This window comes from Corticium candelabrum, chromosome 4, assembly GCF_963422355.1.
Source record: "Corticium candelabrum chromosome 4, ooCorCand1.1, whole genome shotgun sequence".
Classification (NCBI taxonomy): domain Eukaryota; kingdom Metazoa; phylum Porifera; class Homoscleromorpha; order Homosclerophorida; family Plakinidae; genus Corticium; species Corticium candelabrum.
In genome coordinates, this window is record NC_085088.1 from 8,703,411 (window position 1) to 8,721,754 (window position 18,344).

The 18,344-nt window shown below is 42.8% G+C and overlaps 1 protein-coding gene across 1 annotated transcript; it reads left to right on the forward strand.

The window, feature by feature from the left end:
* The first annotated feature begins 6,485 nt into the window (after positions 1–6,485).
* LOC134178571 (uncharacterized) lies at positions 6,486–8,150 on the forward strand. Its single transcript, XM_062645442.1, has one exon. It carries the CDS (start codon positions 6,486–6,488, stop codon positions 8,148–8,150), a length of 1,665 nt encoding a protein of 554 aa, XP_062501426.1.
* The last annotated feature ends 10,194 nt before the right edge of the window (positions 8,151–18,344 follow it).

Below are 18,344 nucleotides of genomic sequence, written 5' to 3' on the forward strand. Positions count from 1 at the left end.
GGCTCGTCCGATTTTCTTGACTCTAAAAAGCTCTTAAAATAATTAGAAGCATTAATAATTATAGTGCAACTTAGATAAGTGACTTAGCGCATACTTACTTCCCGATCAGGTGCTAGACTTAAATCATTTGCTTTGGGTCGAACGAGTATCTTTGCTGATTGCAAAACGCTACTTAGGTACAACGAGGTATAACCGGAGGAGCCAACAGGAATCTCTTCCAATACCGTGGTATTGACTTTGAGTCGAAGAAGTTCGAAGCCTTGCCCGGCCAGTTTAGGGAATTCTTTGTAGAGACGGTCCTTCAATTCCATACTCGAAAATTCGTCGATGTTCTCAAACGTAATTCTTTTAGTACCTAGACCAGCAATTTTCAGTGTGCTGTGGTCTGCTCTTGTCCATCTTGTTTGGTTCTTTGACCCCAGACATCTAAAGTCGCATCCCCATGAACGAACTCGGCGGCGATTCTTTCCTCTTGAAGTGCGACTGGTTGTTCTTGTGGCACTGGTAGCACGATCCGTTTGCAAGGAGAAAGACTGTCTACGTCTAAAAAGAGCACTCTGCTCTTCTCTAGCTGCAGCTAGACGTGCATTCTGGACAGAGGACGACGCTGCACGGCAAATGTCGCTGAATCGATCCCGGATGCGGTGGATGGGACAGGATCGTTTTCATGATCAGTGACATGATGTCTACCACTTAGAGTTGAGGCATGGTGTACCCTGTCACCCCATTCGCCGTTAGTAGGGTATACACGTCCACTGGATAGACGGAGACATCGCATGCGACCATCTTCCTCAAACTCCAACCCAGACGCTAGCGGAAAATATGCCTGTGTAAACAGATGATATCAGAACAGAGTCTAGGATTGGGCTAAATCATGCATACATGTAAGCAATACCGGGTAAAGCCAAATTCATTTTGGCAATCACGCAACTTTCAAACTATTGTCATAATTTCTAACTTTCGTTAATATTAAAATTGTCTTGAATACAAGCATGCTGACAAACAGAACTTATGCAGAAGTAAACCTCGATAATTAAATATGCGTTAATTAAATATGCGTACATTTTTAAAACATTGTAGGATCACGTGTGCAATATATGGCTAAATATAATGTATATGAAAAATTAATTGTTGTCAATCGTAGCGAGGCTTCTAATCTGGGTCGCACAACAGAAAGGCGCATGGTCCTATATGGCAGCTCTCTTTATATCACTAGCGCAGGGTTGAGTTTGTGTTGGATTCTCTTGTAAGATCGGGTATCGGTATCAACCGTATATATATATATATATATATATATATATATATATATATATATATATATATATATATATATATATATAGTGAGTAGATCCCACCGCTCTACATCCACTGCTAAATCTAATCTATAATTTAATATTCTAGCATTAAACAGCTAAAGACGAACAGATAACTGTTCTAGCAAATTACTAAACGCTTGACTAGATGAAAGTCAGGTTTTTGTCATTGTTTTAGAGGCAATTATTTTTAGTGTAGCTAGACTAGCAGGTGTCCCAAAACCAAACGTTTCAACTATCGAAACATCCACCTGCAGCTTCCACGTCCGCCTGGTGATGAGCATCTTTTTCGCCAAAGTTGAGGATGTTACAATGTACGAAGGCTGCATGTACTGTCGTTAGGAAATGACCACGCCCACAAAATGTGGGTGCGATGGAGACGCGGCCTTCTACGCATTTTCCAGCATCCCCATCTCAGACTCTTTCCACCTTAAACGTCATGATCTATTTGTGAAGAATGACGTCACTTCCGCGAAGACACATTCAGTAACACGCGGACGCACGCACGCACAAGCGGCCCGATGAGCCGGCCGGCTTACTCCGACTACACCCAGCCTATCCTCACACCGTAGATGAGAGAATTAGAACGGCGTACGATAGCAGGTGTGCGTCGACCGCATACTCGGTCAATTTGAATAAACAAACTCCCGCGCATCTCATTTCAGGCCGCCAAAGTCTCGTTTCGGGCCGTCGGAAGCAGTCGAGGGGAAATCCGACGCGACCGTTCGTCTTGGACTTGCGATCTCGACTGGCCCACCGCGTTTCGCGACGATCTGAGACCAGCGTCGTGTCGGTCGGCGCGTTACAGACAGACATGTGGACAGACGGAAGTGGGCGTTTCCGAGCGTTTGCGTATTATAGTACAAGTCCAAAACATTTTGAGAAAGTGAAGGGTATGTAGGGATGGGTATGTACTTATGTTATTTATGCCCATCTCGTACATCACATTCACAATTGCTGCAAGCGATATAGGTAAAAAGAGTGTGATGTAGGAGATGGGCGTAAATGACATAAGTACATACCCATCCCTACATACCCATCATTTTCTCAAAATGTTTTTGGACTTGTTTCATATATTTTTGGACTTGTTTCATATATTTTTGGACTTGTTTCATACATTTTTAGATGGAAATGACAGTTTTAGTAAACGGAGTGCTTAGCATTTTGAACATGTGAGAATACTTTCATGTTCAAACCCCCAGGACAGACCACGTGGAGGTTGCACTCTCTGTCCCGCCCCCCCCCTCCCACCCTAGGCCACGAATTTCAGGCTGTAATTAGACGCTGCACATCCCAGTTTAGCTACGGTATTTCTTTTCAAGTGACCTCTAGCCTGGCTGACAAAAGTGAAATGTGAAATGTGAAATGTGAAAGAATAGATCGGGTTTTTTACTTGCCGATAGCTGGCTTCTGAGGCGCTTAGTATCAGCGGTGATAGTCTGTTTAGACTTGGGTAGTTTAAAATGGAAATGACAGTTCTAGTAAACGTGTGCAGCTCGGCTGTGATTTCAATCTTTGATTGCATCTCTAAACAACTCCCACGTTCCGCTCAGCATACACGGAAGTACGTAGCAGCTGACGAATGTACGTAATAACACTGATTGCATCTATAAACAACTCCCATTACCTAGGGTTCCACGAAAGAGATACACGCTTACATGCACAGAGAGTCAGACAGGACGCCGCGCCGTTGAACATAGCCGTACATGTTCAACTACATGCAACTGTAAGCAGCATGTAGCAGCAGGTGGAAGTGGCAGCTAGGCTTCCAAACGGTAGTCACATGTACACACGTGACCGGAACAACATGGCGTTGTGGGAAGCAGTACGTGGAATTGCATGGCAGCAGTTGACTGATACAAGGTGACTTTGCACATTTCTAACTGGTGAGTCAGTGCAATTCTTCGGACAAGAGCGAATCGTTTGGTGTGACTCTCGTCGTTGTAGCTGCTTCGAGTGAGGCGCTAGCCTGGCTGACAAAAGTGAAATGTGAAATGTGAAACGTGAAATGTGAAAGAATAAATTGGTTTTTTTACTTGCCAATAGCTGGCTTCTGAGGCGCTTAGTGTCAGCGGTGATAGTCTGGCTACCATTAGGAACGTTTGAAGTTGAGCGCTACGTGGGTCCGAGATCTCTGTAATGAGTTCTGAGCGATCCGGTTCGGATGCGTTTGGATACTTTTGTATGGGGCGCCATTTTAGATTCTTCGCATTCCTACATAGGGAGTGCTACCGCACTCCCTGATAAGACATATATCCTTGTGTACACACGAACCTCAAATTTCTCCTCTCCACAACTATGTTTCATTATAAAACCTACTTCAAAAAAATCGTTTCCGTGTCCGCGACTAAACAAGTGACCAAACAGCGACGAAAAGCCTCATGATGTTCCGTCGCTCCATCCTTCGGACTGTAGCTAGGGATTGTGAGTACTTGACAACCGAGAAACACCCTAGGGAGCTGAATATTCACACGTTCCGTACTACATGATCAATCAATCCTTACTCCCAATCGTAGATAGTCAATGTTTGCCGATATCAATATATATATATATATATATACAGACACACACACACACACACACACACACACACACACACACACACACACACACACACACAAACAAACACACACACACACACACACACAAACAAACAAACACACACACACACACACACACACACACACACACACACACACACACACACACTCACCAACGCGAGGCGCCATCTACTAATACCCTACAACTAGTATCTAACCCACATAAATAAAAAAGTACAAAAACGTTTTGAAAAAATAAGAAACACGTAGAGTTTTTGTAGAAAAAGAATAGAAACAAGGCCATGTGTGCTGTAACATCTTTCATGAATTCACTCATACAGGCTGAGCAATACATCATCCCTACATTGCACCATTTAAGGTTTAAAACACATAATATATATCAACTTTTCAGAGATAGTTTAAGCACCTGACAGTCTGGTCACTCGGCAATTTAGCACCAAACAGGTACTAATTGCTGCAGTACAAGTTCATTGTCCGAAACTGTATCTAGAATGTAACTTGTACAACTTGCGCCACGCTCTCAAATCATTGCATCAGTTTTACTACTTAGCAATATTTGGTGGATGCAATAAACTAAATTTCTGCATTTCAATCCCACCATATCTAGAGCAAACAATAAGAAGCGCCAATGCAAAATGGGACATTCAAAGGCCCCACATCAAGAGGAGTGGTAGCAAACTCGTATCACACGGCATCGCTTTAGGTTTTTAGTCCGTACTAAACTAACTGTTTTTTAGTTACAACTGAAATCTGTTTACCTGAATCGTTGAGATTGCTACCGATCCATCATCTTCGAGAGGGATGTCAAGTTCTCGGTCTGTTCTCTGCACTCGTACATAGCGGGCACTCGTTCGTTCCATATTCACGACTAATTCAGAGAATGTACTGCTAGACAGCCGTCCACGTGTTTTAGGTGTTGTTCACGCCTGCATAACTATGCGTTATATATCCTAGTTAGAGGTAAAATATTTTTGAATTTATATAATGCAATAGCTTAATTAATTTCAATTTGCAAACACTTTGCAGTTAGTTTCTTAATTAATTGGACTACGACATGGCCGGGCCATCCGATCGCTAGCTACCTAAACAAAATATGTGAACTTCGAGATACATTTTTGAATATACTTTACTGTACAGTATACCGCATTGACTACGACGAAATGCCAGTCATGCACTATCAGACATATGATTTTGTACATAATTCATAACCTCTAAAAAATGCCAACACCGAAAGAGTCACTGTCTCTTAATGGGTTAAATCGCTGTTGTATGTCTTCTACTAGTTCTTGAGACAAACGGACTTTAACAGATGGAACAACAACATCATTGCTTGTCTGTAAGAATTGAGGGAGTGGTCCATGAGAATCTATGCCGTAGACTGCTAGTTCTTCCTACACAAATACATTTTTAAGATAGTTGCAGTGGAATGAAACTGGAACTATATATAAATACGAGACTTACAGGAGTCATTGGTTCGCTAACGTCAACACTTTGGTCTTGTATTTGCCCTCTTATCCACAGCTGAATTGGACTTTGATTATGTTCTGTACGCAGTTTGTGCTCAGCGTAAGCGTTGGCATATATACGGAGACTACTGTTTACGCGTGGAAGAAAGACGTAGTGCAAACAGTACAAATGGGTAGGGTCAGAAGCGTTGAGGAGTCCATCGTCTTCCATAGCATAGAACAGATTATAGTACAGGCCTGTGCATCCTTGAAATAAGTCTCTCCAAAAACGTTCTATTCTTGTGTTGTGCACGCTCTTTCCGGTAATGACACTACCTCGACCAGGACCTCTGTTCCTGTGTGGCAACATAAACTGCGCGACCAGGCGCTGATCCAGGATTTTTTAGAAAGGGGTGGCTAGCTAGTGGTCGTAAGTGAGACATATTGGAGTGTGAAAAAATTGTACTAGATAGCTACTAGCGAATTGAGTGAAGACAGTTTAACTCAAGTCCACCAGCGACTGTAGCCCATATCCAAGGTATTGCCAAGGGCGGCTGATGGTGACGTTAGCATCTGATCATGACGTCTGACTCAAAGAAATTCAAGCAGCCAACACTGTTTGAGTTAGCGTTCGATGGAGGCTACGGAGCACAAGAATCAGGGATGCGGAATGAACAAAGGCAACTGTCGCAAGAATATGTACAACCTGCGACGACGACACTCAGCAAAAGTCAACTACCGGAGCCGGAGGGTTTGCAAAGCAGTCTCCTTCAGATTGCAATTAGACATACAAGAGAGCTAACTGCCGATGACAAGTACCGTTTGCTAACTACCGCGCAAGACGACATCCGGGATGATGAGTTGGCCACAGGTCATTTCCTGCTGGAGATCCTGAGGGTAAAAAGCGGAAGGTCAAGCAGATTACATTTCAAAGAAGGTGGCATCGAGAGTATAACTGGCTTCGCTATGGTAAATCAAGGGATGACAAGGGAGGTTGATGTCTACCGTGCATTTTATTTCTGACTCCTGATGAGATAAGATCTCTTCACCTTGGCGTATTCGTTAGAACCCCGTTTGTTAATTACAACAAATCCAAAGAGATTCGTGGTAGACATGCGACAACGGAATATCATTCACGAGCTGTTGATCGGACGTACCACTTTAGGATGCATTATTCCAATCCTGAAGCAAGAATTGACAACAGAATGACATATATTAATGCCAGAAACTACAAATTCAACTTAGAAGTTCTGCCTACCATCGTTGAAGCTGTTATTATGTGTGGAAAGCAGAGGATCGCCTTGCAAGGTTGTAAGCAAGATAAAATCAACTTTGACAGTCCTGTAACACGAAACGAGGGAAATTTTATTGCATTGGTGAGGCTGCTTGCTGGCACCAATTCTTGCTTGGATCAGCATCTCAGGACAGGACCTGCAAATGCAAAGTACATCAGTAAAAACATTAAGAACGAAATATCAGAGATTGCTGCTGACCAGATTCGAGATTTCTACAGAGAATGCTTGAGGGAATGTGCACACTTTTCAGTTGTAGCAGACGAGGTTGCATCTCATGGGCAAGAGATATTGTCAGTTTGTTTACGGTTCTTAGAAGTTCAAAAAGGGAACTTTGAGCTGAAGCCAAAGAAACATGAAGTCTTGCTGGATTTCGCCTTTCTTCAAAGGATAGCTGGAGAATCTATTGCACAGGGTATCCTATGTGTTCTTGAAAAGCATAAGATTAACATCAGGAATTGTCGAGGACAAGCGTATGATACAACCAGTTCAATGAGCTCATCCAGTGTTGGTGTGCAAGCGCATATCAAACGTGTGGCACCTGATGCAGATTATCAAGGCTGCTGCTTGCACAGTCTGAATCTAGTAATATGCAAGTCGTCACAAATAACGGCAATTAGGAACATGTTTGACAGTTGCCAGCAAGCATACCTATTTTTCCATAACTCTACCAAACGACAGAGACTTCTGGAACACGTTATTAGCTGTCAGTGCCCAGCTACCAAGAAGACAAAAATCAATGGTTTGTGCAAGACGAGATGGGTTGAGAGGCATACAACTTTTGACACAATTCTGGAACTTTACACCTATCTTATTGAAACCTGGGATGAGATATGTTACCCAAGCAATTGTGACAAACTTTATCCTGATGAAAGCAACTGGAAATGGGATTCAGAAACACGAACTGCTGCAAATGGCTTGAGGTACACATTTGTTGGATTTGAGCACATTGTAGTTTTCATGCTTGTGAGGCAGCTTCTTGAACCCATACGTCCAATTGCAGAGTGTCTGCAAGCAAGATTGCAGGAGTTGTACTTTGGCTTCAAGAAAGTTGACGAAGTTGTCCATTTTTACAAAAGGATTCGAAACGATGTGGATGTAGAGCATAACCGAATATACGCTAAAGCCAAGAAGCTAGCCGCTGATATTGGGAGTGATGAAGCAATGCCACACATCATAAAGGGAAGGCAAACAAGAGCAAATCCTACTGTGTTGTTGCCTTGTAATTACTGGAGAGTAACACTGACAATTCCGTTTTTGGACTCCATCCTTTCTGAACTTGAGTCTAGATTTGCAAGCGATAAAAGAGCACACTTTGAACTCTGTGTTTTAGTACCAGAGGTCATTACCAAGAATGAAAGTTTAGAAGAAACGATAGGAATTTTGACGTCTAAATGGGGACATCTGATGCCAACAGAGGATAACTTTGAGAGTGAACTTATCCGTTGGAGGCAGCACTGTCATGGGATTGCGGAGACCAAATCCATAACACAACTTTTGAGCGAGGATGCTGATCCGCTATTCTTTCCAAATGTTTGAGAACTGCTCTGCATTCTAGCTGTTCTTCCAGTTGGTAGTGCTGAAGCAGAGAGGTCATTTTCTTGCCTCAGGCAAGTGCATACCTGGCTTCGTAGGGTAAGGGCGCCTAATTGGGAACGCCTACACGTACTTCCGCCTGTGTCTCAAGCTCTTTACTGAAAAACGAATCTCACTGCACCTAACGAACCATAGCGTTGAAGCTTGATCTTCACTCTACACCCTCTAAGCAGCTGGCACGCTAGCGATCTATCGTGTTGACACAAGAGCTGCTAACGAGTGGAAGGTTCACATTACTGATATCTACGAGGCTTGTCCTAATTGGGAACAGTTCGTTTCTCGTTGACTAAGCCTTCCAAGAGAATTATAAGACTGTGATCCAGTAGTCTAATATCTTCTGTGTCATCAGAATTTTTCCAGGCATTGGAAACTTTTGGTCTTCCCTACTACGATCTTATCTAGCGCGTGCCTAAAGTAGGTCTGCTGTGTGAAAGGAAGAGAAATGACTGTCACCAATTGGGCTTGACGTGAAAGGGTTGCAGGAAAGGGTCTTACTTTTACATAATTGTGGCAAATCAATTGCAATTTCTTACAGAAACGGCATATCCATCTGAGTGAATGTGGTCAATTCCGTCCTAGAATGGCATCCTCTTGTGTAAATGATTGTCCGACGTGTAGTTCAGCTTTGCAAACGTCCATACATACAATAATATATGACTACAGCTCATACAGTAGCGTAACTTATCTATTAGTTGCACCTCCTACCAATAGATCTATACTCCAAGCGCATAGGACCCTAGACGGTCTAAGGCAAGTGTGCAAGAGGTCTTTCGTCTTGTTTTGAAGTAGCGGCAAACGTTCTTCTACATTGAGTAGTCAAATCTCGCAACCTGCAAACCTATTTACTAGAGTTCCCACAAGGACAGCGAAAGCACGCCCTGTAGGTGGAGTTTGCTATACGTTGGCTAGTCATTAGCAGTTCAAATGGCTGGAGAGCGCAATTCTGTTAGAGCGTATGCGCCAGACACGATAAAGCAAGCAATAGAGTATGTAGAAGTGCAGGGATTGTCATACCGACAAGCATCAGCAAGAGCTGGTTGTGCCGCCACCACCCTATTTAAACACAAACACCAGAGAGTCAAGTACACCAGCGTTGGACGTCCTACTGCCCTCACTTCTCTAGAAGAGAAGGTTATTGCTCGATGCATTATAAGCCTTGGAAGTTTTGGCCATCCACCAACTCGTGACATGGTGGCAGTGTCATCAAAAAATACTTCGATGACTCTGGCATGCAGAATCCATTTCCTAGTGACTTCCCAGGCAAGAAATGGTGGAAGAATTTTTTCACAAGATGGTCAAGTTTGAGTGAGCGAAAACCAGAGCACTTGACCATCCAGCGTGCACAAGTAGGATCGACTGAAGTAGTGGATAAACTCTTTTCCAATCTAGAAAAGATCTTGCAAGAGGAGGGTCTCCTGACTCTACCATACAGTGAATTGGGGAGACGTCTGTGGAACTGTGATGAGACTGGACTATGTACATCTGTTACATCAAAGAAAGTAATAGTACGAAAAGGCCAAAAAGATGTCTATGAGATTGGCACGGGTTCTGGCCGTGATAACATCACAGTTCTTGCTTGTGGATCTGCGATAGGAGAACGCGTCTTGCCATATGTTGTCTATAAGGCCAAGACTACAAATCCTAGCTGGATGGAAGGTGGTCCCCACGGTTGCATGTTCAGTGTCAGCAACTCAGGATGGATGGAAAGCGCTCAGTTCTCTGAATGGTTCATTCAGATGTTTTTACCAGCAACAAAGCTTCTTCGACTGACAGCTCCTGTTGTTTTACTTCTTGATGGCCATGGCTCTCATGTCACGTTAGAGCTAGTAACAGAAGCTGCAAAACAGAATACTATCATCATTTGTCTACCACCCCATACAACACACATCCTTCAACCACTAGATGTCTCTGTTTTCAAATCTGTAAAGCATGTGTGGGCACGACTTTTGAAAGAATTCAAAAGTGAAAAGTTTGAGGCTGTGGTCTCTAAACGTAGTTTTCCATCCTTGTTGAGTCAGCTGTGGAAAGAGAGCTTTTTTCCTGAGCACTTAGTAAGTGGATTTCGTGCCACTGGCATCCACCCCCTTAACAGAAGCATAATTAGAGAAGATAAGCTAAAGCCATCGGAAGCCTATTCAGGTACATCTATAGAACAACCCTTGTCAGCTACTCCTGTAACAGAACGTGTCACAGGAATTTTTAAGAAACACTTCCAAACAATTCAAGAGACAAAAGCTAATGTGAAAGAAAGTAGATTACAACCAGGCTACTATGGTGAAGCGCTAACAAGCGAAGCAGCTATTGAAAGACTAAAGCAGCGAGAAATGCAAAAGTCAAAGGCTAAGTCTAAGTCTAAACAGCAAGTAAAGAAAACAGTAGCAAAAAGTCCTCACATTGATCAGTCTGAGAGCACATGTCAAGGCTGTGGTGCACACTATGACAAGGACACCAAACAGGAGCAGAAAAATTGGATTGGCTGCGACAAGTGCTGGAGGTGGTACCATTACCATTGTGCAAACTTGTCAACGTACCCAGACCTTGAACGGTTATGGATGTGTCTAGAATGAGAATGTAGTCATTGAATTTAACAAGTAGATTACAAGACAGCATGTTGTAGCAGCGGTTCCACATGATAATAGTAGTGTAGCGAGTTTTGTTACTGCAATGTTGGATGATAGTAAAGCTGTTAGTTTTTGTTCACGCCAGTGTCTAGGTGAATTCCAGGAGCATGTGGGAATACCTTCAACAATTCATAGCCACAGTTCCTTCCAACTAGTCCGTTTGCGACGTTTCGCAACTTGTACTTGAATATCAATACAAATACCATCATGTTAGGCCCTTCAGAGTCTTGATTCTCCCTTTCTCTCTCTATCACATGCCAATCCAGCCCCTAGAGAAAATTGGAGCGTACGCTCACAGTACAAAGACAAAGAGAGCTAACGATCAATCAGTACAATACAGAATTGATGCTCTGCAATGTTGTAGCGCTGGCTTACTCCACCGCTGAACGATCGTCAAGAACTCTGCCGTTCCCAATTAGGGCACTTTGCGCAGATATCAATATCTCAACGCGCGTACTTCTAGAAGCTCTACCTAGACAATGGAAATTTTCTAGTCTGCAGTTTTCAGTTCTTTTTTAGCCTAAAAACTAAGCTTCAAGTTCATGCGCTACTCAGTGCACAGCTGTACGGCTTTCAAGTGAAACCTGCTGGAGAAGGCGGAAATGAAAGTAGGCGTTCCCAATTAGGCTCCCATACCCTACCACTATGACTTGCGATAGACTTGGCGACTTAGGTGTTCTGGCGCTTCATGGATTTGACATTCTACTTAACATAGAGAAGATATGCAGTACTTTTAGGAGTCAACACCCGAGAAGGATGTGCAATCTTTCTGTATTGTACGATGATAGCAATGCGTTGTAAGAGTAGACTTGATCTTGAACACAACCTTGAACATTGTATTGTATTTGTCTACCATTAAAGTTAAACAGAATACTACAAGGTTTCTTTCCGTTCAAAAAATCTGAGGAAAAGGGAGGGTGGCTAGCCACCCTGTCCACCACCCCTGCATCAGTCCCTGGCGACCTTTTCGTTCTCTTCACCATGATCACATCTGACACGTGATGGCAAACCAAACTGATTTGTAGCTCCTAGAAAAGCCTCTAATACAGTGTCTGCACAGTTGTTATTAGAACATGTCAGATAAACGGGTAGTCGGCTAAATCCGTCAATGCCTCCATGAATTACAAGTCGCCATCTTTATAACAATAATGCAGTTATAAATAGAGTGTATATATATATATATATATATATATATATATATATATATATATATATATATATATATATATACATACATACATACATACATACAATAAATATCAGTTTGTGGTTGCCGTCGATATGCCACAGTGCGTTCGGACGAGGTACATGGTACTTCCTCCTCATAATAGTTAAATGGCGGCGAATAGCTACTCCAACAGAATCGGTTCTGTGAAGAGACTCGCGCAGTCTTCTTCTCTGAACTTTGAGACCTCTGGCAACAAGATGACCTTCTAGTAGTTTCTCACCACAATTAGGAAAGTAGTTCTGAATGCTTCAAACAACGTCGTCAAGCTCTTCATCACCTATATTGGAGAATGTTCTTGGCCCTGTAAGCCCAAACTGAGATGTTCTTCTGTGAACAGTGCTCCTAGAAATTCTAAGCATTTTCGCGATGTCGACGACTGAAAATCCATGGTCAAGAAAATAATGCAAATGCTCTTCTGCCAGTTCAAATTTAGGACGACCTCTACCAGATGTCTTTCTTTCCAGTAAGAAAGTGTCTCTATCTACGTCCTCTCTGACGCGAAGAGACACAATTACGGACAACAACGTGTCTATTGTGTCTTGCGGAAAACCTAATGCCAAGAAGCTAGAAAAGATTTCTTCACCCCTTTGCCGTAAAGAATCTCGGTAGTTCCAATCTCCTAATGAGTAATTGGCAACAACGTCTTGCAAGAAAGAGAGACAGTCGGCCATCAAGTTGCCTGTGGTGTCCATCATAGTACGTGTGCATAAATTGATGTTAATATCAGCAAGCTCTCTTAGTCAAGGCGGTTGATATCAGCAAGCTCTCTTAGTTACGGCGGTTGATATCAGCAAACTCCCTTAGTTAGGGCGGTTGATATCAGCAAGCTCTCATAGTTAGGGCGATTGATATCAGCAAGCTCTCTTTAAGGCAGTTGATATCAGCAAGGTCTCTTAGTTAGAGCGGTTGATATCAGCAAGCTCTCTTAGAAGTAGCGCTGTTTTGGCTTCCGCTTGTAAACTGCCCACGCTCTACAGTATGCTCCTGCTCTCACTAAACGGTATTTTTGCGACAGTCGGCGTTCCATAGACAGACACCTCTCCTTTTTAGATATATAGACAAGCTCCAATGCTCGGCTTCGCCCGGGGACAACACCCGGTAGCCTCGAATTTCCAGACCAGAGAGCGCGCGAACTCTAGTCTGGACCAAGTCGATACTAAAATGATTTTGGAACTATTTATCAATAGCGATGCTAAATGGTGTCTAACAGCGTAGGATCGTTTTACCTAGATCAACATATCATTTGTAAATGCCATGAGATCTCACGAACAAAGAAGAGACGTCTGCCGTGTTTGCGGCGATATCTTGGTAGACGACATGAAACGACGACTCTTTGATTCTTCGGCAGACTGGTATCTAGTCTAACCGCTCGACTAGCGAGACTACCGCTCGACCAGTTGTCAAAGGTGATGGTCTGGCGACGCTGCTGTGCATGTCCTGTCACCGCAAGCTTGAAAATATCGAAGAAATGAAGATGAAACTAACACTAAGATGTGTGCGTGCAGAGTCTAATCATTGTTCTGACATGCAGAGTCTAGTCATTGTTCTGGCATGCAGAGTTTAGTCATTGTTCTGGCGTGCACTTAGCCGCCCACGAGGATTTCACACGCGCGCAATCAGTGCTAGTGCACTTAGCATAACCAATTATTGCTAAGCCAATCAGAATTTACAACCGAGATTCGGGTTGTAGAAGCTGGTTGGCTTAGAAAGGCTATTTCCGAAATCATTTTGGTATCGACTTGGTCCAGACTAGAGTTCGCGCGCTTCGCGCGCTCTCTAGTCTGGAAGTTCGAGGCTAAACACCCAGGTAATAGTTTAATCACACAAATTATTGATTTGCAGACACTGTTTGCTATTAATGACCGACAGACAGTACAGACAGACAGTACAGACAGACACACAAACAGACAGACAGGTCGCCTTTATAGGTAGAGATTATAGCAGAAAGTATCTAAAAATGCGTTTGATGGTTGGAGAGGCAGAGGGGGTGTAGCCAGGTCACGTACAGTTTGTATAGAGAGATCTTTGTAGATTTCCAAACTCTCTGCTCTAGAGTGTTGGTTATTATCCCTGTGCAAAAAAGTTCCAATCACAGCACAAACCAATTACACTAATTTATGCCCTTGTCAGCGCAACCTGAGCCAGTCCGTCTGTTCGGAGGCATTGTAAAAACAACGAAAAGTGTCGCGTATACACTTGCAATAGTATAGCACTCCCGGATATTGCGCAGCTAGTAGACTGTAATGTTTTGGCGCAGTAGACTGTAATGTTTTGTCAGTAACCGTTTACTGTCACTAGTTAGCCGTAGTGTAAGTGCTTTTACCGTTTAGTAGCAGCCAGACAGAATTCTCATTCATAGTTATATCCCGTTCAATTGCCGTTTCCAAAATCCCGTTGATTGGATTAGCAATTAGTTGAAGCCATTTCGACTTGGACGTTGCTGCCATTGCGAGGAACAGGTGTATCGAACTTGGCATCTCTTCGACACGTGTTCAGTTTTAAAAAATCCCGTTGATTGGATTATTGATCCCGTTGAAGCCATTTCGACAGTCCCGTTGCGGAGAACAGGTGTATCAAACCTGGCATCTATAATTTCGACGTGAATCTCGTAACGTGCAAGTCACGTGCAATACTTACCCAGATAATCCGTTCCCTGTATATAACGAATGCCGACTCTCGCCTTTTCGACAGTCCCGCTAAACGTCGTCTCTTCGAAGATGCTGCTGGCGTTTCGGGGAACAGGTGCACTAAACACGGCAGCTCTTCGACGGTCGTAAACGACTGTGGGCGTATTTTTTCAAGACCCGGATATCAGCAAAATATCTTCCGTTTTCCAGCGTCGCCCGCAAGGAACGACACGATCGGCGCCTACCGTCCGACGTCGGAAACGGGCAGTCTAAATTCGGTGGAGATACGATGCGTCGTTCCGGAGATATTCGCGCACGAGCGGAAGCGAGTGCGATCAGCGGGAAATGGCGTCGTCGTGGGAGAAGTCAGGAAGACGACCACAGTCTCACTTTCGACCCGAATGAATTCGGCGTGCGCGAGCCGAAGTCGGCCGAGATCGGACTCACTGTTTTTGAGAAAAGCTCGTACGGACGGACAGACAGACAGACAGACAGACAGACAGACAGACAGACAGACAGACAGACAGACAGACAGACACCTCTCCTTTATATATATATATAGATCGATGTATGGAGCGCCATCTGTGCTAAAAAGCGTACATAATATTATAGAGTAATAGAATTCGAAAGAAAGAGCGCTCACTCTTTCGATTGCAAGAGCGATCGAAATCGAGCGAACAAGAATATCAACCAGGCCAACTTTAGCACCCTAGCTGTATAGCTATAGTTTGTTGAAGAGCTTAAAGTGAAACATACAGTACACGTCTTGTTACGTCTCACATTGACAAGATGTAACAGCTAGGACATCGGATCTGCCTTTGACAAGGCTCAAAGAACAGCAATAGAAAATTTCACAGCTGCATATATTGTATTTAACCAAATATGCTCTGCCTAGATAGATAGATACAGTACTAGAGGATTTTCTACTTCTGTTGTAGCATAGTGTACTGTGCTACCAGTTTTGTAGATGCTTGTACATGTTGTAATGTATCTCTCGATATAAATTTCAATAAATGATTTTCATACCGACTGACCTTTAATCTAAGCCCTTTGAGCAACGTTACACGGAAAGTCTCGTCTCGCGTCATTTATCACGTTTGTCAATTATCTATAATAATTTTAAATAAGTTTTGCAGAAGACAAGTTTTGTTAGCTATATATGCCATGCACACTGGCTGGGCTCCTTTTATTCCCCAAAGTTGAGATGCTTCCCGTCTTCTCTAAAGTAAAGCTGTCGTCAATATTCACACTGTGTCTAATTAATTAACTAATTCAGTGGCGATGATTGTGTTTGTTACTGCATGAGTACACATTTTGCTAGATCTGACATTTCGCGTCTGCGTGACTACGGGTATCTACATAGGTGTACAACGCACACGATACTAAAAGGCAGCTGCTAGGCAAAAAATTGTAATTATTACCAGAAGAAGAAGTTATTAGAATAGCTTGCTGATAACCACTAAGTTTGTTCTCTTAGCTAAAGAGAGGCAAGCAGCTATTAGGTAGCTGCTTCTGAAATTATGCAAAGAGCAACTGCTGCATGGAGCTTTATGTTAGGGCGTTGTGTCTAAAGCTGGGTTTACATTAAAGACGTAAGGAGGTGTTACGTGCTCCTTACGTGCTTTGCGTTTTCTTACGTCCTTACGTGTCTGTTCACATTAAAACCCTCAACGCAAAACGCGGAGACGTAAGGAGACGCAAGTAAATAAACTCGGTTTCTATTCTTGCGTCTTGCGTCTCGCGTTTTTTATATCAACCTGACTTGTGGGGTGATGATAGTCCCGTATTTCTAATGTGAAGTACTTCGGCTGGCGCATGATAATGCCTTCTCAGGATATCAGGGTGTCAAGAAGACATTGCAAGATTCAAGAATGGATTGGTAGATATGGACTGCCATAAGTAGTTCATTCCGACAATGGAACATGTTTCACAAGTCGAGCTTTTGAACAATTTTGTAGTCAACATGAAATACGACATACTAAGTCAACGGCATATCACCCCCAAGCAAATGGTGTGGTAGAATGTCTCAATAGGACAATGGGAGAAATGCTAGCAAAGGTGATAGATTCTAACCATACAACATGGCAAACCATTTGACACACGTCCAACTGGCCTATAATACGTCGTACCATGAGTCGATTGGAGACATTCTATATAGAGTTATTTTCAAAGAGATGCCTAGAACGTTGTTACAAGCTGCAGCAGATTCTGTGTGCAGGATAACAGAACACAACACGACATCACCAATGGCTTATGTAGAAAACAGTTTGACATCTGTTCCTGACATATGCCAAAAGGTAAGAAAAACTACAGTCATAGGTCAAATGAAAGACAGAGACAGTACAACAAATCAAAGTTGCACTTCACCCCATACAGTGTTGGAGATCTAGTGTGGATTACACGTCCTAGTGGAGGGAAACAAGTATCTCGTTCTTTCTGTCCACGATGGATGAAACCTTATAAAGTTGTTGAAAAGATATCCGACGTAGTCTACAAGGTTCGTCGACCATATGGGAGGAAGGATGTGACTCTCCATCATGATAGAATAAAATCATATGTACAACGTAACTTGCATTTTAAAGATATTAGAACAGATGTAAACCAACAGAGGGATCTTTTGGATACTAAAACAAATGTAAACCAACAGAGAGAGATTCTCTCAGATATTTCCACAGACTCTGAGGATAATCCGGAAGAGTTACCTGATCCCATTGAATCAGATTCTAACTCAAGTACTGAAGCTCCTTGGGTACTTAGAAGATCTCAACGTCAAAGATCTCGCCCACAATATCTGAATGATTATATTGTAGACTCGGACTTTAGCCCTTCGTCTGAGGGGGAGTGATGTAATGTAGTAATATCATAGTTTTACGTCTTAGCGCACGTTAGCATATCAGTGGTTATATAAGACATCGCTTACTTATAATACATCAGTCTTTTTATCTGCAATCGCAGTGCACCACACTAGTGTCACGTGGTCACGTGCAGTGACTGTGTTGTGATTGCTGGACTGGTGGAAGCAACTTCGTGTTCGTTTATAGGTAGAATAGAGCTGCTTTTAGCACAGTCTGACCGGATTTAGCACGTATTCCTAGTTACCAGAAAGATTCCTGTTTTGCAGAAATTACCAGAAAGAAGATGAACAGGCCCACATTGCAGTGAGTCTAACGTTTCTGCTGTGCAAAAAGTCTGATGATGATGATGATAATAAACCCATGAGCCGTTGCAATTCATTCAATATTTTCAAAGTATAGCTGTTAGAATTTACAAAATTAGATAATGGAGTGAACAATTAAATTGATAATAACCCGTCATTGTGCATGGTTTTGTTATAACTAGCTGATATTGGAAAAGTAAAACAACTCAATGTGTTGTCAGCACCAATAAAGAAACAAATAAGGCATTGGGCTAGCACAGTTGCTACAGAAATAATGTGGACTGAAGGGAGCTCGACACACCTAGACGTCCAATGACGTTAGGAGTTCTTTGTAGCTTCATATCAAATCATAAATCAAGTAAAAAGTTTGCTGCTTATTCCGAACATGCAGATGACAACTTGTTTGTATGGGATCACACACAACCAGTTTGAAGTGTTGCAGTCACAAAACAAGACGAGTTGTGATCTGCTAATATATTGTAAGAGAGAACATGCAATGCAAAC